Source organism: Leptopilina heterotoma, unplaced genomic scaffold, assembly GCF_015476425.1.
Source record: "Leptopilina heterotoma isolate Lh14 unplaced genomic scaffold, ASM1547642v1 Lhet_68, whole genome shotgun sequence".
Taxonomy (NCBI): domain Eukaryota; kingdom Metazoa; phylum Arthropoda; class Insecta; order Hymenoptera; family Figitidae; genus Leptopilina; species Leptopilina heterotoma.
Window position 1 is genome coordinate 5,318,110 of NW_025111157.1, and position 21,872 is coordinate 5,339,981.

General features: G+C 24.6%; 1 protein-coding gene across 1 annotated transcript in view; it reads right to left on the reverse strand.

Annotated features, from left to right (window-relative positions):
* LOC122510439 (dynein axonemal heavy chain 2) overlaps nt 1-21,872 on the reverse strand; it is a 37,342-nt gene that overhangs the window by 1,706 nt on the left and 13,764 nt on the right. The window contains exons 24-61 of the mRNA XM_043625084.1: nt 21,576-21,747; nt 21,184-21,359; nt 20,916-21,078; nt 18,893-19,117; nt 18,484-18,772; nt 18,140-18,277; nt 17,881-18,051; nt 17,380-17,671; nt 16,937-17,028; nt 15,457-15,657; nt 14,617-14,822; nt 14,315-14,500; nt 13,789-14,008; nt 13,416-13,582; nt 13,017-13,237; nt 11,547-11,656; nt 11,354-11,469; nt 11,166-11,266; nt 10,744-10,922; nt 10,095-10,394; nt 9,715-10,002; nt 9,418-9,608; nt 8,942-9,269; nt 8,541-8,705; nt 8,243-8,409; nt 7,831-8,002; nt 7,502-7,714; nt 6,879-7,094; nt 6,561-6,711; nt 6,142-6,291; nt 5,872-6,004; nt 5,315-5,659; nt 4,752-5,024; nt 4,097-4,441; nt 3,558-3,692; nt 2,753-3,029; nt 2,020-2,430; nt 959-1,477 (exon numbers count right to left, since the gene is read on the reverse strand). Of these exons, the coding sequence (XP_043481019.1) occupies nt 959-1,477; nt 2,020-2,430; nt 2,753-3,029; nt 3,558-3,692; nt 4,097-4,441; nt 4,752-5,024; nt 5,315-5,659; nt 5,872-6,004; nt 6,142-6,291; nt 6,561-6,711; nt 6,879-7,094; nt 7,502-7,714; nt 7,831-8,002; nt 8,243-8,409; nt 8,541-8,705; nt 8,942-9,269; nt 9,418-9,608; nt 9,715-10,002; nt 10,095-10,394; nt 10,744-10,922; nt 11,166-11,266; nt 11,354-11,469; nt 11,547-11,656; nt 13,017-13,237; nt 13,416-13,582; nt 13,789-14,008; nt 14,315-14,500; nt 14,617-14,822; nt 15,457-15,657; nt 16,937-17,028; nt 17,380-17,671; nt 17,881-18,051; nt 18,140-18,277; nt 18,484-18,772; nt 18,893-19,117; nt 20,916-21,078; nt 21,184-21,359; nt 21,576-21,747 (8,204 nt within the window). The remainder of the gene's footprint in view (nt 1-958; nt 1,478-2,019; nt 2,431-2,752; nt 3,030-3,557; nt 3,693-4,096; nt 4,442-4,751; nt 5,025-5,314; nt 5,660-5,871; nt 6,005-6,141; nt 6,292-6,560; nt 6,712-6,878; nt 7,095-7,501; nt 7,715-7,830; nt 8,003-8,242; nt 8,410-8,540; nt 8,706-8,941; nt 9,270-9,417; nt 9,609-9,714; nt 10,003-10,094; nt 10,395-10,743; nt 10,923-11,165; nt 11,267-11,353; nt 11,470-11,546; nt 11,657-13,016; nt 13,238-13,415; nt 13,583-13,788; nt 14,009-14,314; nt 14,501-14,616; nt 14,823-15,456; nt 15,658-16,936; nt 17,029-17,379; nt 17,672-17,880; nt 18,052-18,139; nt 18,278-18,483; nt 18,773-18,892; nt 19,118-20,915; nt 21,079-21,183; nt 21,360-21,575; nt 21,748-21,872) is intronic.

Genomic DNA, 21,872 nt, shown 5'->3' on the forward strand with positions numbered 1-21,872 from the left:
CAAAATTAAAAAAAATAATTGAATTTTTTGAGAATAATTTTATGAAAATTATATTTAAAATAATTAAATTCCTGGGAAAAATTTACTATTTATTGATATAATTGAATTCTATTCTTACGAAGAATTTACAAAAATAATTTAATTTTTCCTGGAATTCAATTAAAATTGTATTTAAAATAATTGAATTCCAGCGAAAATTTCATTATTCATGAAAATAATTGAATTCTTAAATTGAATTTTATTATAAAATTTTTATACTTAATTGAACTCCTGTGAAAAATTCAATTATTTTTTAAAGATTTTAATTTTCTCGGAGAATTTTCACAAGATTTTTAAAAATAATTGAAATTTTCGAAGAAATCAATTAAAATTGTACTGAAAATAAGTGAAATCCTGATAAGAATTTTATTGTTTTCATAAAAATAATTGAATTTTTTTACGAAGATTTTTATTATTTATAAATTATTGACTTTTTTGCAAAGAATTTTATTACAATTATTGAAAATAATTGAATTCTTCATAAAATTCAATTACTTTCAAAATTTTCAGTAAAAATTAAAAAAAAAATTCCACTATTTTTAAGAATATTGAAATAAATTCTTCAAAACAATTCAATTATTTTAAAGGATTTCAAGAAAAATCTTGACAAGAATTAAATTATTTTCAATACAATTTTAATTACATTTTCTCGCGAAAGAATTCAATTATTGAAAAAAATGTTGATAAAGTTCTTGAAATGAATTCAATTGTTATCAAAATTTTTGATAAATACTTTGCAAGAATTCAATGATTTTCAGTAAATTAATTTTAAAATTGAAAACATTTAAAAATTATTTATAAAGTTATGAAACGAAACAGCAAACAGCAATTAACTTCAAACTGCGAACAGATTACCGGAATACAACGACTATTATTAATATTGAAGATAGAAGAAGATAGAAGATTAATAAATTCTTACTTCTGGTGGCTCCTCAATTAAATGCTCATCCTCAGTGAAGACAGTGAATTCCCAAGATAAGGAATCAATCGGAATGTTCCATGATCTGGCGGATATTTGCAGAACAGCGGTGAGAAATCCAGAGGGAAATGTAAAGGCACTAAGCCAGAATAACGTTGGCTGATGAGTCGTTTCGGCCCAATCAGAAAAATGTTTCACTCGACTAATTAAATCCCTCGCCCATGATCCAAGCAGTTTCAACGATGGATACACAGACAGCCACGATGTTGGTACTCGGCCTTCATAAATGCAAGTGAAAATTTCTTCCAACTCGGAGGACATCAAAACTAATCCTTCTATTCCACGTCGAAGATCCTCTAAACTTGAGTTCGTCTTCTTCAAAAGAACATTGTATCTCGTTATCTCCAGCAATAGAATCACATCCAATGGCTTTTTATCCGGTCCTATTAATTTTTCCGCCAATTCATAGTCTATGGGATTTGGCAATTTACTCGAAATATCCAATGCCATTTGCATTACCTGAAAAATATACATTTTTTACTCAATTTTTCTAAATGAATGTATTATGTAATTTTATATCAATTAAAAATTAATTCATTATTTTTATTATTATTACATTTTTTATTTTCAAATATCAACTTCAATTCTTGAATAATTTCAGATTCAAAATTTAAAAAATAAAATTGTTCGCAAGAACTCAATGATTTTCAGTACATTAATTTTAAAATTCAAACCATATAAAGAAAAATTCTTTCAAAAATTATGAATCAAAAGAAAAAAAATTACTGAAACACAACGATTATTATTTTTTATTATTAGAATTAATGTTCCTAAAGTTTTTAACTTTAAAACAATTAAAATTGTTAATTAAAATACTTCTGAAAATTGTGTAAAAATTATTAAAGCATCATTAAATAATAAATAGTGTATAATTATATGATATACAATTAAGATATTTATTATTAATATAATTAATATTAATAAATAAATATAATTTAAATTCAATTAAAATAAAAAAACAATAAATAAATCTTTTGCAAAAAATCGAATGTGATTCTCACTTTATCCTCTTTGTTCGTTTCCTCATCACTGGAACGCGCTTGAACGTGAAGACTCATGAGCGTTGTAAACATTTCTCGATTTTCAATAATTAGAGACGTAATATCAGCGTTTGTGTGCTGACCAAATGCTTCGGGACGATCAATGTTCGGGAAAAGTGAAATAAAATCTTTATAAGAGTCAAAAGGACCGTCGCGTGGCACGAAGTACGTTGGCAAACTTGATAGACGATAAAATGGCACATTTAAAGTTTCGTCAGTAAAATATTGATCGACATAGCTCATTAATAGACGACGATCCCAGTCGTCTGTCACGTGTCCACCGTAACAAATTCCGGCTATTAAATATTTCAACGACTCCCATGGAGTCTCTGGATATTCGTCCAGGTACACTTCCAAGAGATTTTCCGACACCTTTCATTATTAAATTGGATTAAATTTTAAATTCGATAAATAAAAATACAAAATTTTGTTGAAATAAATAAATTTGTATAATTATGTAGTTTTGTAAATTATGTAATTAATTTCGTAAATTATGGAAATAACTTCGTAAATTATTAATTTCAACTAGAATTATTAAATTCAAATTCTCAACTTTAAATTCTATTAACGAAATCAAATTATCAGATTTTCAATTTATGTACTTTTCCTACTGAATGTAGGACTCTAGACTTCTTAACGAATTTAATTATTTAATTTCATTAAAAAAAAAAGAGAGAAATGAAAATGTATTCACCTCGAAATCGGAGTCATTGAAGCTGTAGACGATATTCCAACCGAGTTGTTGAAATTTCTTCCTCTCTATGAGAATCGAATGAAAGAAGACGAGTGTGAAGAGAAGTTTTTTGAATTTCGATTTTGCTTGGCACATTTCAAATTGATTTTCGTTCATCAAGCCGTAAAGTCTCGTCATATTGGCCCTGATGCCTTTTGGTGGTTCTGTAGTCATTTTGATTCCCGCTTGAAGAATTGATATCGGAAATTGTGGCGTTGGACTTGAACTCAACCATAATCTGCAAGTTTATACAATTTTATAAAATTTCAAATCCACATTTCCTTTAATACATTAATTTATTTTTATTAATTTATTTATTATTATTATGCAAATTACAAAATTTTTTATTTTCAAATATGAATTTTTGAATAATTTTATATCCAAACTTTAAAAAATTTCAATTATTAACTAATTTACTAATTAATTATTCTTGTTTATTAATTTCAAAAATTTTAATAAATTCTTTGAAACATTTCAATTATTTTTTTAAATAGTAAAATCTTTTCAAAAATTTAATTATTCTAAAAAAAAATTCACTAAAGAATTCAATAATTAAATGTTCAATTTTAATTATTAACAAACACGATTACTTTAAAATCTTGAAAGAACTTGTTCATAAAATTCTATTACTTTTTGAAATTTTTTTAATTAAAATTATTAAAGAAACTCCTTTATTTAAAAATAATTCAAAGAAATTCTTCAAAAATAATTTAATTAGAATTTTCAAAAATGGTTTATAAGTAAAGTATTCTGTTTAAACAATTACCTGAAATTTGGATGCAAATTTTTATTGGACGATAGATTTTCAACAATTTTATCCAATTGTGGCATCCAGCTCAATGATAAATGACAATTCGCTAAAAATACCCAGCTTCCGTCTTTAATGCCAGTTTCAATCATTCTAAAATCGAAAAAATTCAAAACAAAATGAAAACAAACGCATTACATTAGTCTTTTTATGTTTTTTTCATTATTAGATAGAATAAACTTTAATTCAAATTTTACAACAGAATAAAATATAAATAGAAAATAATTTCTACAGTTTCTAGGTTTCTACATCTTCTGTAAAATTCGTGTTAAAATTTTATTTTAAAGAATTTAAAATACTTCCAAGGAAAAAATCAAACACTTTTTATAATTAAAGAAAAAAATAAATAACCTGGTAGCGATTTTAATATTTGTAGGGGGAAAAAACCAAATATTAGTTTCCAATTAGAGAGAAAGAATTAAAAATTGAATTTTTTTTTTCGAGGGAAAAAATTCAAACATTAGTTTCAAATTAAAGGAAGAAAAAAAATGAGTAACCTGGTAGCGATTGGTGCTTGTCCCTGGCCAAGTGATAGAGTCATGATATGTTGGGGCTCGTCTTGATTGTCTGCCAATTGCAAAAGTGCATTAGTGGGATCGACTCCGGGCGAGAGAACAAAAATCAATGGTGAATGAGCCACTGAATCTTCAAGCACTGCCTTCACATCCAATACGGGTGGCTCCACGAATTTTTGTCCAAGATTTTTCGCAATAAAATCAATCAAACAAAATGAGATTCTATCCGAGCGACAACTGCGAATGAATAGCATTTTTTGAAACTCGTCACAAACACTTTCCCAATCGGCTGGCAATTCCAGTGACTCCGGTTCCGTATGAATATACCTGAATGTTACAATATTCACTTCTTTAATTTTATTTTTAATTACGATTTTCATTGTAAAAAAAAACATTCTACACTATTTTTATATTAGATAAATTTTATATTTATTTTATATAAATGAATTTTATGATAAACATAATAGTAAGCGTCATTTAATTAATTTAATTAATAATAATATAATTATTTTTAAAATGATGCTTAATTTTTTCCATTTCACGATTTTGTTAGTTTCTATAATTTTAGTTTATTTTTAACATTATGGTCTTTAAATGATTATTGGGATTAAGAATTGTGATAGAAGTAAATAAATACCAATTGTGCCATTCTTCGGAAAATTGTTCAAAAGATTCTGCAGCTCCATGAAATCCCGGCAATTTATCGAGTTCTGTAACATTATCCCAGGATTCGTCTGAAAGCCATTGCACCGATTTGTCCAATTGATTTTCTTTGTCGAGGACAATTCCGCCTTTCAACAAAAACTCATATTCCACAGGTACAATTTTCCCCTCGGCTTCCAATATTTTTATACATATGTGAAACGAAAAGAGCAGCTTGTGTTGTTCAAAAAGACCTCTACAAGTATTTCTGTAATTGTCAAACACAAAAGATATTAGAGTAAAATCCTTTTTTAATATTTTTTCTATTTATTACTTTTTTTATTTTTATTACTCTTTTCTTTTTACTTTATTATTTAATCAGTTTATTTTATCATTTCTTCTTATTTTATTATTTCTACTGTTTATTTTATTATTTTTTCTTTTTCTTTTGTAATTTCTTCTCTTTAGTTTACTATTTCTTTTTTTAGGTTATTCTTTATTTATTATTTATTTGAATTATTTATTTATTTATTAACGAATAAAAACTCTTTTTCGTACCTGTAAAGAGCGTAAGTGTGATAATCGTTCAATGCTTTGATTCTTTCATTTAGTTTGGCATTCTTCGGACTCTTCTCGATTGAAATCATGAAAAGAGAGATGTATGACTCGAGGGAAAATTGGTACATCGGATCTATTAGACTCATGTCATTCAGAACGAAGAAGAGAATGGCCGCTCTTTTCGAGCAAGGACGATATCCTGCACGAGCAAGATCGATTTCCTTTTCTGTCTCCTCAGTGATTATTAAGGACTGTTGAATTGTGTCAGATGTCATTTTTGAAGATTGCAACGTATTCAATAAATCCAAATCGTCCAACAGTGATCCCGCAGTGACACTTAAAAGACTGGAAAAAAATGTTTCAATTAAAACTAAAAATTCACCATTTCAAAATTTATTTTTTAAATTAATTGATTAATTAATTTATTAATTAATAATTAATTGATTAATTAATTTACTAAAGTAAATATTAACATGTATATTAATATATTTACATTTAATTCATGACATTTAATTTAATTAAACAAATATTAATTTTCTTGAAAATTAAATACTCACTAAAGTATTTTATCCTCAAGTTCTTTCAAGGTGCGCTTTCCAGCCGCAATAGTCAAAACTAAATTATCCTTTTGTTCTTCCAACTGTGGTTTCTCTTTTCTAACAACAATTCCCAAGAGTTGTGCTTCCAATCCTAAAAAGAATATTTTAATTTATTAATTTAATAAAAATAATGTTTAAACTGTTGCATATTGGATTTAAAAAAAAACAAAAGTTAACTACAAAAAAAATGTATGAATTTCATTTTGGGATCGAATTAAAAAATACAACCTTGCTCCTTGATTGCAAAATTGCATAAAGTCGTTTTCGTCGATATTTCCGGCGCATAATGCGGATTTGGAAGTTTAGTAGTTATAAACAATCGAAATTTATCATTGAAAGTTATCATCTTATCATTGAATTTGATCATTATCTGATTTCCTGTGTCAATAAACCGTTAAATAATAAAATGGTCAAAGAAAACAATTAGAATAAAATAATAATAATAATTCTACTGTTATTAATAATTAGAATAACTGAAAATTAGTAAATAAAAAAAATAAGATAAATGAACTAAATAAAATAAAATTATAATTTAGTAACAAAAATGGTAACTTTTAGTAAATAAAGAAATAAATAAATTAAATAAATGATAAATAAAATAAAAAAATAGTCAAGTAAATGAAAATTATAAATAAAAAATTCGTCACCTGTTTTAACGAAAGCCTTCTGCAAGATTGGATTCAATGCCGGATCTAAAACTTCGCCAACGTTTTGTAAAAGTACCGGCTTTCCAAATTGAATAGCCAGTTCCAAAATTTTTGTAAAATCAAATTGTCCAAAGTCGATTACTTTTAAATCCTAATATAGAAAATGGAAAATTTTAATTTTAGAACAAAGCTTGAATTTTTTTCAAATAGGTATGATAATATTATTGAGTTCAACTAAAGTCAACTAAAGTTCAACTGAAGTTAAACTAAAATAATATACTTTCAAGCGAAAATAAAAGTTTTAAGAAAAGAAAATACATTGTCTTCTTCCATATTCTTAATCCACTTTACGGCTTGACATTGAGGATCTATAACAAGAGGCCAGCGTGTTCCTCTTGTCACTATTATTCCATTTTCCGTACTAAAATCATCGGACGGCAAACCTTGAATATTCCACTCTCTGATTGTCGTTGGATTGCTTAAAAATTGTTTAATATCCAAATCGAGAGACATTGGAATTTCTTTCTCGAGGACCTGAAAGAAAAAATTTATTTACTGTTAATTTATTATTTGTTGGATGTATATAAAACATTATTTATTAAATATTAAAATCTATATTAATATTTAAAATAAATGAATAAATTAAAAATTAAATAAATAAAATATAATCCTTCATCTATGGGAAAGCAAAATAATACATAAAAATATAAATTACTGAAATTAAATTAATAAAATTAAATATGTATATATATATGTATATGTATTTTATGTATTAATAATACATAAAATTTTAGATTTTTTTCATCATCTTAATATTTTATCGACCGAGTGATAGCATCATTATTATATATAAATTAATAAAAATTGAATTAATAATAATTAAATTAGTAATAATAATAATAAATATTAAATTAAAATTAAAATTGCAGTAATGTAATTACTTCATTGGTCCACTGTTTGAATAAATCTTCTCTGTAATTAGAGACAAATGGACCCAAGTAAGAAACAAATGCAGTGCAAATCAAACAATCTCCAGGTAATAAATCGAAAAGATTTCCTAAAATTGCAACTGTATTTTCCCATCTTATTCGCTCTTCAGAAAGACCGTCCAGTAGCATTGCTGCCCTTTCCAATTTTAACTTCAATAACTCTTCCTATTTGGCAATTATGAAAACAAAAATTTATAAAAAATAAGAAAAGAAATAGAAGAGAAAAAATACAAATAGAAAAATAGAAAAAGAAAAAATAGAAAGAAAGAAAAATCTCATACCATCTCAATTAAATCGCTTTTCTCCTTCATTTTAGCATCGTACATTGCTTGTAACTTTTGCAATTCTTGACGTAATTTTTGTAATTGATTCTCAGCTTCCGCGAGAGCGGCTTCCTTCTCCCGTAAAGACACCAAAGCCGATTCTAATTTCTCCCTTTTCGGTGCTACAATTCTAAAAATATTCCATCCATTTATTTCAATCACTCCTTATTTTTGAAAATAATTTCAAGCAATTTTTTGAATATAAAATTCCGAAATGTAAAAATATTTAATATTAAATATTAAATTCCAAAATTTTTTGAAATTCAAAAGAAATGAAATTGAAAAAATAACAAGTGTATTTTATAATCGAATTCAATGAAAGAACATGAAGAAACAGAAAAAAGTTTATTTTTCTAAGAAAAATATTTACCTATAAAGTTTTCCATACTTTTCCATAGCTATAACCCACATGCAAAGCGATTTTGCAGCCATCGATACAACGCCAACTTTTACAGGATCAAATTCTCGATTATTTGTATACCGACTAATAGTCTTTAAAGTTTTGTCCGAAATGTGATCCTTATCGAAATCTCTCAACTAAAATGATGATTAAAAAAATGATTTAAAATATAACAATAGTTATTTTAAAATTGAAAAGAAATTTGAAAAGAAAAATTATTTTAAAAAAAGTTAGGAAACAAAAATTGCCAACAAGTATTTTTACTTACAGTATTTAGAAAATTAACATCGCCCAATTGACGTTTCGCTTCCGCCCAAGATTTCTCTGAATTTTTCAAAACCATTATCGCCTCCATAACCATTTCCACTTTCGGTGGTGGTCGCGTGAAGGATTTAATTTCCGACAAATCTTTCTTATTCAACGCATCCAAAGCCTGACAAATTTTATTTTATTATTTATATTATTTTTATTTCAATTTTAATTTAATTTTAATGTTAACAAAAAAATGAAAAATAAAATTAATGAAAAGAGAATTGAAAAAAAGGAAAAAGAATAAAGAAAAAAAATAAATAAATAGAAATAGAACATAAAGATAAAGTGAAAAATAATTACTGCGAAAGAATGAAAAAATTTAAACAATACTGAAGAAATTTGACAAAAAATACAAACCTTAATAGCTTCGATAATTGCAGGTTCGACAGTGGCCAAATCAGCGCGAGCAATTTCTTCCAATCTTTTGCATTCCCTCGACTCTTCGGCAATTTTAATTGATTTTGCAGTCACGCTTCTTTGTGTATCGTCCGTGTCCTTTTGCTGAATTAAAATAGTCGCTAAAAATTCCTCGCACTCTTTTGTCGATTTTTGCACTTGCAATTGTGTCGCTTCAAGTTCAATCGCCATTTCATTAACTTTCTCTTTTGTGTCATCAATTTTCGACAAACCACCACGTAATTTATTCGCTTGACCCGCTAATTCTTGTCTCTTTTCAAACAACATTCTAAGCAATCAAAAAATATATATATAAATTAATTTTCTTTCTATTTCAATTTAATATTTCAATTCAAAAAAGGAATTTCTTCCTATCTTTTTCTGAAAAAAATAAATAAAAAAGGAAGAAAAATAGAAATAATTGGATAATAATTTACCTTTTATAACCAGCTACGAGTTCCAAAAAATTAGTCGGCGTTACGTAATTAAATCGCTTTAGCTCCAGAGACATTTTTTTTGACATTTGCGAAACAGAATCGTGAATGAGAGAAAATGTCGATGAAATTCCTTCGAGCATTCTTTCTTGAAGAGGAGCCAACGGAATTGCTGTGGCTGATCGTCTTGGTTCCTGTGAGATTTCGAATTTAAAATAAAGTTTAGTAAAATTTAGATTAGTTCACGAAAAAAAAGGAAAATTTTTAGAATTGAAAAAAATTCGATTTCAAACAACTTACAATTCTATTTTCTCCAGTGATAGTGACAATTAAATTTAAATCCATGAGAAATTTATTGCCCACTTCTATCAGAGATTCCCTTGGCCACTCAAGAAACCAATCAATCGTGGTGCAATTAATAAGCGACGGATATTGTCGAATTCGATTTCGAAATGCATCGCCAATTGGACTCATGCACAATATAATATGTAAATTTGCTCTAATTCTCTCTATAAAATAATTATAAATTGCCTCCGACGTTGGCAAAAATCCAGCTTTGCCAGCATCTTTCGTTAATTTGCTTTTTATCTGAAAAATCAAGGACAATAAATTTTCAATATTGACAGAGAAATGAAAATATCAATTAAAAGTTAAAAAAAGAAAGAAAAAAATTTACGAACATCATCAAATTCGTCGCTCTTGTATAAATTAGCAACTTCTCCAGTACTCAGCATATTGTTTATAATTTCCAAAAATTGCTCGTCCACCACTTGTGTGTCGTTAAACAAAAAGTTCGTTGGCTTGTTATCAACACCGGCCTTTGAGTACAAAATTTTTAAATCTTCTCGAAATTCTGGAACGCGATAATTCTTCGTCACTTCTATTTGGAATGTGTTCAATTCGCACATATATCCTGCAACGCGGGAAAGAGATTGTCTTCCATTTCCGCCAATGCCAACCAGTAACATATTTCCTCTCGGCTGTAAATCAAAGTTTTTTCTAATTACAAAATTTTGTCCCGAATTGTTAAATTTAACTTTTATTATTTTTAAATTAATTTCGAATTTAAAATAAAATTAACTCAGAATTTTAATTTAAAATTAATTTGGAATTTAAAATAAAATTAACTCAGAATTAAAACTTAAAAAAAGTAAAATTAACTTAAAATTAACTATTTAGCATTTAGAAAATAAAATTTCTTGAAGTTCGATTCTTTAAAATATTTTAAACGAGTCGAACAATGTTTTGATTATTCGGCAGATTATTTGATTAAATAGATAAATGTGCAAGAGTAAAATAAAACTATAAAATGAATTAATATGCAAATACTTGTGAAATCACTCGAACAATGCGACATATATGTTCAATTGCATCGCGAAAAAGTGTGAGATCAAGACGAACAACCCCCGGGGAAGCGTTATATTCATCAATTTGCAATTCTATATAACGGCGAACAGCACTCAAGTCTGTAAGATCCTCATACATATTCCAGGCATTCATGAAACTTCCTGTTGCATAATTTAGATAAATATTATATAAATTTCTTAACATTATTTCATCATAAACGAAAAACAAATGTTTCATTCTCTCGTGCAAAAAAAAAAGGAAAACAAAGCAAAGAAAACTTTATTTTACCACATAATGAAGAAAAATGAAGAAAGAAAAAGAATGAAATAAAAAAATAAATTTTACTTCTTTGTAGAAAATTTTTTTCTTTTTACATTTTTATAAAACTCGTGATAAAAACATACCGAAAACAGGACTTCTTTTTTCCGGACATAAATTATGGAAAATTAATTCAAAATGTTTTCCCAGTTCATCGTTCAATAGACTCACAAACCATTCTCGATCTCTGTAAAAAAGTTTATTTCGTTGTTAATAAAATACTCAAGAGCAAAAATTATTTTTTAATTTTCAAAAATGTAAAAATTAAACCAACCTTTCGTCTATGAGTCGATCGCTAAAGACTCTAAAAGACTCATGAATCCAGAGTCTCAAAAATGTGGTCTTTGAGTACTGATAATCTTTATGACTTCTTAATAATCCTTGAAATATCTTGAAAATTGAAAAGAAAAGTTAATTGTCAATAATTAACGTACAAATTTCTAATTAAAGATTTCAAGTTCGCATACCTTGGAAATGTCTCTCAAATTAAATAAATAGTGCATTTTGGCAGGAGTTGGTAGCATTTTTACAATCACTCGATTGTACATTTCTATCGTAGCCATAGTTATTTCGTTCGCTTAAAAATTTATCATATTACAAAAATATTTAAAATATAAAAAATGTTATTTAAATATTATTTTATTAATTTTAAATATTATAAAAATACTAGCAAATAATATGCGCGCGGAATGTGATATTTAATTTATTATTATTATGAAAATTACAAAATTCTTTATTTTCAAATATGAATTTTTGAATAATTTCATATCCAAATTTAAAAAAAATTCAATTATTAATTAATTTACTAATTAATTATTCTAGTTAACATTCTTCGTAATAATTCAATTATTTTTATAAATAGTAAAATTTTTTGCAAAAATTTAATTATTTTTAAACAAAATTTTAATAACATTTCACGAACGAATACAAATATTTTCTAAAATTTTAATAAATCCTTTGAAACAATTCAATTATTTCTTAAATTGTAAAATCTTAGATAGTAAAATATTTGCAAAAATTTAATTATTTTCAAAACAATTTCACAAAAAAAAATCAATTTTTTTCTTAATTCGTATCAAATCTTTGCAAAATTTTAATTATTTTCAAAAAAATTTTACGAAAGAATTCAATATTTTTCTTAGTTCGTTATAAAATATTTCAAAAGAATTCAATTCTATTTAAAAATTTTAACAAATCCTTGGAAACAATTGAATTATATTTATAAATAGTAAAATTCTTTACAAAAATGCAATTATTTTCAAAAAAAAGTTCCACGAAAAATTCAATTTTTTTCTTATTAATTCGTTATAAAATTTTCCAAAAGAATTCAATTATTTTCTAAAATTTTAATAAAATCAAATAATTAAATGTTTAATTTCAATTATTAAGAAACACGATTATTTTAAAAACTTGATAGAAATTGTTCATAAAATTTAATTATTTTCAAAATTTTTAATTAAAATTATTAAACAAACTCCTTTATTTTAAAAAAATTGAAAGAAATTCTTCAAAAAGAAGTTAATTAGAATTTTCAAAAATTTTATCAAAATTCTTCGCGAGAATTCAATTATTTTACCAAATAATAAAATTTTTTGCAACAATTAGATGATTTTCAATACTTTAATTTTAAAATTGAAAATATTTGAAAAGAAAAATGATTAAAAAAGTTAGGAATAAAAAAAAAAGATTTCTGAAAGAAGTTTTCTTCTTTTTTTAATTTTTTGTAAGTTTAAATAAAACTGAGAAATTTACGAATGACTCTAAATGAAGTGGCAGTGAAATGAAATTGTAATAAATGACAAGACTTTCAATTTAAATTAAAAACTTGTTTGAAATTTAAACTCGAAAGTTTAAAAGTAAGAAATTCAATTTTCTTTTAAACTTTCGATTTCAGTAAGTTGAATATAAAAGTCCGTAATTATTAAAAGCATACTCACAAATTCCTTTAACTTCTGGATGAAAATCAAAAAGTTGTTGATTGAGCATTGTACCGTAAATCCGAATAATTTGTTTTTCCACAGGAAAAGTCATGTTAATGACGTTAAATCTCGTGAGAAGTCTCTCTGTAATTGTATTTCTCCCACCACCCGGTGGACCCATTGCAGCAATCAACTGCATTTTTTGAACATATTTTCTCGTTTGATTCTGCCTATCATACCTTCAATAAAAAATTTAATTAGCATTTTGATAGCATTACCATTTTCGTAGTCATTAACATTTTCATTATTTTTACGATTTTTACTCATTATTTCTAAATTATACTTCATTTTCCTATTTTACAAATATTTTGTATTCGAATTTATTTTTTAAAATCTTATTTTTTTTGCAAGCATTACCAAAATCCATATCCCAGCCATTGACGTATCAATTCCAATGGAGGTTGTGATCCGTAAATTTCCTTCATCGACATATTAAAATCATCTACAAATGTTATCATATTTTTCCCTCCAACTGGAACGAAAACTCCTTTCGTTCGCTTCTCAACTCTACTTTCAATAGCTTCCTGAAATTCAATTCGAAACTTTTAATAAACAAATAAAGGAAATTCAAATTTAAAGTTACAAATTTAAAATATAAAGTTTCATTTCTACGTTCTAATAGAAAAAAGTAAAAAAATGAATTCAAACTTCAATTACTCTTTTTTTTTAACAATTAAAATAAAATCTTTTATCCTTCTTTTTAAATAAAATAATATATTTGAAAAATTACCTGAATATTTTTTGAAGTAGTTTGAGCCGACATGTTTATAACCAAAAAACTGTATTTCATATTGTCTAAAGATTCAAATACAGATTGTGCAGTGGATGTTTTCCCAGTTCCCACCGGACCGACCAAAAGTACAGGAAATTCATGATCCAATAAGACACTAACAAGATATTCGTATCTTATTGTGTCGACCGTTGGGACAACAATTTTATAAAATGGAATTCTGAAACAATAAGTTCTCGATGAAAATAAATACGAAATATCTCGACTTAAATATTAAAACTTGAAAAAAAATTTATAACTATTATTTCTAATAATAACTATAATTTCTAATTTTTATTACTAATATTACTAATAATAATTATAATTACTAATTTTCACTAATAATTTTTACTCCCAATAATAATAAATTGAATTTCATTGCTGATAGTAAAGATCACTAATAATTATATTTCTAACAAAAAAAAAATTTTGAAACCAATTGAAAATAAATTTTAGAAAAATAAATATTCCCTTAAAAAAAACTCACCCTGTGGGAATTTTCCACGAGGCAGATAATTTCTCCTCCCAAGAGACGAAACTTTTCTGGCGCACATCCACGTAATATTCATAAACTGTATCTTTAATGGGAAAACTACTTTCCGATTCTCGTAAGAAATTGTCCATTTTCTGACGACCCTCTTCATTCACTGACGCACATACCGACCAAATCATGCTGAAAATAATTTTTTTTTTATGTTAAATCAAATTCAAAGTAAGTACAATAATTAATAATTCTAATTATAACACGAAAAAAAATTATCAAATTATAACATTAAGAGAATAACGTACCAGAAGAGGAACCAATTTTTACAAATTTTACTGTAATCGTCAGGATCTTCACCAAGAATTACGCCATTTTTTTGAGTAGCGAGAACTTCCAATAATTTACAAAGCGATTGAACGGCATTTAATTCAGGCACCGGTACAATTTCCTCACAATTTAAACGTTTGAATTCTAAAATTTTGTCCACGTATTCTTCAAATAATTCGTTCATCTAAAAAAATTGATAGAGAATAAATTTAATAAATTTAAATACTATATGTTTATAAATATTTAATAAACTAAAAAAATAAATAAAACTTCATAATAAATTTTTGTGTAACAAAAATAACAGAATTTGAGAAATAACAAAAAAATATGGTAATCAAGCAATGAAAATTAATTATAATTTCGCTTATAATTAAAATAATAATATAAAAAAACCGTTGCCGAAATTCACGTTTGTAACTAATAATTTGTAGAGAAAAATAATTTTCTATTAAAATTTTTATATATTTAATAGAAAAATATACTTAATTTAAAAATATCTTTAATATATATTAAAGAAAATAAAATATATTTTATATATAAATTATAAAAATATTTTTTATACATAAATTATTATAAAAATATTTTTCTATTTAGATTTTTATATACTTTTGTATGAAAAATATTTTGCATAGTTTTCTGATTAATAATAAAAAAAAGAAAACATTCTAAACAAAACTCTTTTATTTTTTTCAGCATGTAAAATATTTATTTATTTCAATTGTCGATCAAAAAAGTTCTAAATTTCAGCGACTTTGAAAAATAAACATTTTTGAGATATTGTTTCATTTAATTTTCGAAAATGAAATTTTTTCAAATACCTCGTGGATAAATTCTGGCTTATCATATTTCTGCAACCAAGATTTAACATAGGGTCGCCATCCCAAATCTTTGTAATCATTGTAAACCATTCCAGCTCTGGAGACAGTCGCCGGAGAAGCTACGGCCAAATCTTCTACTTCGAACAGTAAACTAACTTGTTCTGGCATTCCAATGCGATCGTTATTAATTAACGTTAATAACTGAAATTAAAAAAGAATTTTTTTTCATAAAAGTAGAAAATTTCTCAAATATCAACAAAATTTGCATTCTTTTTATTAGTAACAATTTTTGGTAACAATTCAATTATTTTTTTTAGATAGTAAAATCTTTGCAGAAATCCAATTACATAATTTTTAAAAAATTCCACTACAGAATTCAATTATTTTCTAAAATTTTAATAAATCCGTCGAAACAATTCCATTATTTTTTTAAATAGTAAAATCTTTGCAAAAATTCAATTATTTTGCTAAAATTTTAATAAATCCTTCAAAACAATTCAATTATTTTTTTTTAAATAGTAGAATCTTTGCAGAAATTCAATTACATAATATAAATAAAATTTCACTGAAGAATTCAATTTTTTTCTAAAATTTTAATAAATTTCTTGAAACAATTCAAATTACTTTTATAAATAGTAAAATTCTTTAAAGAATTCAATTATTTTCTAAAATTTTAATAAATTCTAAAAAAATTCAATTATTTTCTAAAATTTTAATAAATGCTTCGGAACAATTCAATTATTTTTTTTAGATAGTAAAATTTTTGCAGAAATTTAATTACATAATTTCAATAAAATTTCACTAATGAATTTAATTTTCTTCTAAAATTTTAATAAATTCTTTGAAATCATTAAATTATTTTTTAGTAAAATTCTTCTCTGGAATTCAATTATTTTTAATACAATTTTAATAAACTTCAATAATCAAATATTTAATTATAATTATTAACAGACACGATTATTTTAAAAAATTTAAAAAAATTCTTTGTTTAATTAAATTATTTTCAAAATTTTCAATTAAAATTATTCAAAAAACTACATTATTTCTCAAAGAAACATAAAACAATTCTTAAAAAGAATTTAATTTATTTATAAAAACTCTAATAAAATTATTTAAAAGAGTTTAATTTTCCATCAATAACTTTAATAGTAAAATAATTCATTAAAATTATTAGCAAATGGATTATATTCAATAAATTAAGGAAATTCAAAAGAATTTAATTAGGATTTTTGAAAATTTTAATAAAATTCTTCGCGAGAATTCAATTATTCTCAAATCTTTTGACAAAATTCTTTGCAAGAATTCAATGATTTTTAATACATTACCTAATTTTCAAATTGAAAATATTTGAAAAGAAAAATGATTAAAACAGTTAGAAGACAAAAAACAAATAATAACTAACTCAAAACTGCGAACAGATTACCGGAATACAACGATTATTAATGTAGATAAATGTTAAAGTAATAAAAAAAATACTGACTTTATTGTCGTCCATAACGCTATTCATATTTTCGATCCAAACAGCATCAACGGGTCCATCGAATAGAATCCATTTCTCATCGGGAGAATCGTCTGTAATAATTACAGTTAAAGTCAGAATAAAATTCAGTTGAAATTGAAAAAAATTGTAATTGTTAAAAATTGTAATAAAATAGAATAAAATAAATTGTAAATAAATGTTAAAAATTACAGTTAAAGTCAGAATAAAATTCAGTTAAAATTGAAAAAAATTGTAATTGTTAAAATTTGTAATAAAATAAAATAAATTGTAAATGTTAAAATTTATGGTTAAAGTCAGAATAAAATTTAGTTAAAATTGAAAAAAATTATTGTAATTTGTTAAAAATTTTAATAAAAAATAAAATAAATTGTAAATAAATGTTAAAAATTGTTACTGTTGAATAAAAATGATAATTTATCTACCAGCGCATGTATTTCGCATTATTGAAGAGATAACTCCATCGTGCCATTCGCCAGTCGACAAATTATATTCTCCATATAATTCTCCTAAATTTAAAGCTTTCGGATTTATCGGAAATTCATAGACAGAATTAAAACCTTGCTTTCCATCCTTGTTTAACGAAGTCAACGTATTTTTCAATACCGTCCACGTAGCTGATTTCGCTGTATTCGATTTTCCCACAATCATCGTCGAATGTCGTGAATTTTTCGTCTCAAATAACTCTATTGTTTTTCTCAAAATCAACGGAATTGGCTGCATTATAAAAGAAAATTGTCAATTTAATTCAAAATTCGAAAAAATCGAAATTTTTAATTTTAAAACAAGAAAATTCGAATTTTAAAAAAATCGAAATTTCTAATTTTTAAAAATAGATGTTAAATAGTTGTTTTTTTTAAAAATTAATTAATTTAAAAGTAATTTCTTTCTTTAGATTATTGAATATAAAAATTATAAATTCTCACTTGTAACTTTAATTTAACGGCTTCTCGAGTAATGTAAGTATTCATTTCTTGATAATCGACTGATGGGACATTCACGCCTGGAAATAGATCAGAAGTAATGGCAATGAAGAGAGGCAAATCGTTCGATGTCAGTTTTGCTATATTCATGTCCTTCATAGCGAGAATGATCACCTGTGTTATAATTCAAATTTTAAATTTTGCACATGAGAGAACAATTCAGAAATTTCGAAATATATTTATAAATTATAAATTGTCACACCTCTTCTTCGGGCAAATCAGGATAGAGACGTCTTTTCTTTCCAGCATATCTTGTCAATGTCACAATTCCACGAAGTCCAAAGTCATAATGATGTTGAATACTAAGTTGTTGCTTCGCCAAATTATATAGGGTGAACACCTGCAAAAAAAATAATTAGACTCGTATACAAAATTTTCGCGCTCTTATAAAATTACTCTTGCAAATTATATTTAAAAATCTATTTGAAAATTTATTTAAAAATCTATTTAGAAATTTATATTTAAAAATCGTTATTTAGAATTTATTCTCCGCAGTGCAATGAAAAAATAATTCTTTTACAAATTAAAACAAAGTATTTCGATTACCTTTTTGGCGAGAGAGCGAGTATTTTGGAAACCTTCTCCAAAAAGATTGATTTCAGCAATCATACTACTGTCAGGCACCATCATTGATATCGGACGAAACATTGATTTGAGATTATCTGGCAATTCTGTACGTCCAGCGTAACCAGGATTCATGGTGATGAAAATACCACAAGTTTTCACGAGCGAAATTTCTGCACCCTCGAATATGAATTTCGTTAATTTTTGTGACAGTGCCGAGAGAATCGATAAAATTTGCTGTGCCACCACCGACAGCACCTCGATATTAATTCTACAAAAAAGAAAAATCAACATTCAATTATAAAGTATAATATAATTATAAAGTATAAAATACAGTTTCAAAAATAAATTTTTTGAAAAATACAATTTAACTTTTAAATTTTATTTTCACCTGTTAAACTCATCGAAACATCCCCAGGCTCCAGTTTGTGCTAGTCCAGAAAATTGACGCCCCATACTCTTGTAATCTAAACCCTCGGAACAATTTGTAACGATTACATTGAAACCCAATGCTTTTCCTAAATCTTTGACAGTTTCTGTTTTTCCCGTTCCTGCCGGTCCTTTGGGACTTCCTCCCCGATTCAAATGAAGCGCAGTCGTCAAAGTTATGTAGCACCTGGGAAATTGGTTTTTTCATCACATTAATTCACTTTGTTTTATTGTTTAGAAAAATTTGCATTAATTCACTTTGTATTATTATTTTTATTACTATTCAATTATTTTCATAAATAATAACATTCTTTGGAGGAATTCAATTATTTTTATAAATATAGGTAGTAAAATATTTTGCAAAAATTCAATTATTTTCAACAAAATTTTAATAAAGTTTTACAAAAGAATTCAATTTTTTTCTTAATTTGTTATAAAATTTTCCAAAAGAATTCAATTATTTCTGAATTTTTAATAAAATTCTTCCTGAAAATTAATTTATTTTTAATACAATTTTAATTAAATTTCTCCAGAGAATTTAAATTTTCATCGAAACAATTATATTATTTTTCAAAAATTTTAACAAATATCTTTGCAAGATTTTAATTATTTTCATAAATAATAAAATTTTTCAAAGGATTTCAATTATTTTCAAAAATTTTAATAAAATTTTTCCTAAAAATTTAATTATCTTCATAAAAGGTACAATTCTTTTGAAGATTTCAATTCTTTTCATAAATAATAAAATTTTTCAAAAGATTTCAATTATTTTCAAAAAATTTTAATAAAATCCTTTCTCAAAATTCAATTATCTTCATAAAGAATAAAATTCTTTGAAAGATTTCAATTATTTTCATTATTAATAAAATATTTTCGGAGGATTTCAATTATTTTTAAAAATTTTAATAAAATTCTACTCATGAATTCAATTTTTATCATAAATTATTGAATTCTTTACAGAATTTCAATTATTTTCAAAAATTTGAAACAAATTCTTGTCAAGAAATCCTTTCGTCGTAAAATTCACGGCAAAATTAAATTATTTTTTATAAATAATAAAATTCTCATGAGGAATTCAATTATTTTCAATACAATTTTAATAAATTTCAAAAATCAAATATTTCATTATTATTATTATTAACAGACACGATTATTTAAAAAAATTGAAAAAAATTCTTTGTTTAATTCATTATTTTCAAAATTTTCAATTAAAATTATTCAAAAAACTAAATTATTTTAAAAAATTGACAAAGAAAAGTCTTCAACAGAATTTAAATATTTATAAAATCTTTAATAAAATTTTTTAAAAGAGTTTAATTTTCTATCAATAATTTTAATAAAATTTTAATACTAGTAAAATTATTAATTGCAATTATAGAGAAAATCGATTATATTCAATAAATTAAAGAAATTTCTTGAAAGAATTCAATTATTGTCAAAACCTTTAATAAGCTTTGAATGAATTAAATTATTTTAGAAAAGTGTAATAAAATTCTAAGAAGAATTTAATTTTACTATAAAAATTTTAATAAAATTGAATAATTAAATGTTTAATTTTAATTATTAAGAAACACGATTATTTTATAGACTTGAAAGAAATTGTTCATAAAATTCATTTAGTTTCAAAAATTTCAATAAAAATTATTAAAGAAACTCTATTTAAAAAAAATTTAAAGAAATTCTTCAAAACAATTTAAAATTACGATTTTTTAAAATTTTGATAAAATTCTTCTCAAATTTCAATTATTTTCATAAATAATAAAATTCTTCGAAGGAATTCAATTATTCTCCAATTTTTTCACAAAATTCTTTGCAAGAATTCAATGATTTTTAATATATTAATTTGAAATTTGATAATATTTGAAAAGAAAAATTATTTAAAAAGTTAGGAAATTTAATAATATTATTATTTTTTTTATTATTTCTATTCACATAAAAAATTATGTTCTTAAATTAGCCATATTTTGATGATTAAATTTTCTCACCTATCAGTTAGAGGCGTGATTACTAATCGTTCAGAATTGCCAAGATATTCGTATCCATAAATAAAAGAAGTATTCGTCTGTCGAACAATACAGTTGTCAATATTCTTTTCCCAATAAAATCTCAATTGCGACAACCACTCAAAAGCGGACGAATCTCTGCAGTCTGCAATTAAAAAAAGTAAATTATTTCAAAACTGTTGAAAAAAATAACGTTCAAATAGCATTTTTCCTTTAGATAAAAATGTTACGAAGAGAAAAAGAAACTTACTAATTCTGTACATTTTTTCAATTACATCTCTTGCATGAATTTCAATAACAACAATTGCTTTGAACTTCAATCTCTGTAATTTACTCAAATTTCCACGGATTGCTTCTGAATATTTAGCGAGTGCCTGATTTTGCTTCTTTCTCAATTTTTTTAACGGTTTTTTCGAATCTAATAATCTAATAAAGAGATTTACTAATTTATAAAATTACGATTTATTTCATTTCTAATACATAAACGATAATAGCAGAAATACTAAATAAAAATTACTATTATTATTTTATTTATTATTTCAATTTTCTATTTTTATTATTATTTATTATTTAAATTTATTTTTATTATATTATTTTTATAGAGAATGGAAAAAATGCCTTTTCAAATAAATTGGTTCTTACTTGCAAAGCATGAGGGTCCTCGTACAATTTGTGGTCCACTGAATTTGCGTTGCAGTTATTCCAGGTTGACTTTGCCAATCTTTCACCCATTTATCTCGCTTCGTTGTCATTTTTCGAAGAGCCGCCCGACATTGTCGTAAAAGTTCCCTCAAACAAACTCTCATTGCACTCTCTGTAAACGAAAATTACCAAGAAAAAAATTTTTATCACAGAAAAATTTATTAGGAATAAAATTAATACATATCTAAAAACTAAATATCCAAATTTACGAATTAAATTAATTAAATTGCGAAACGA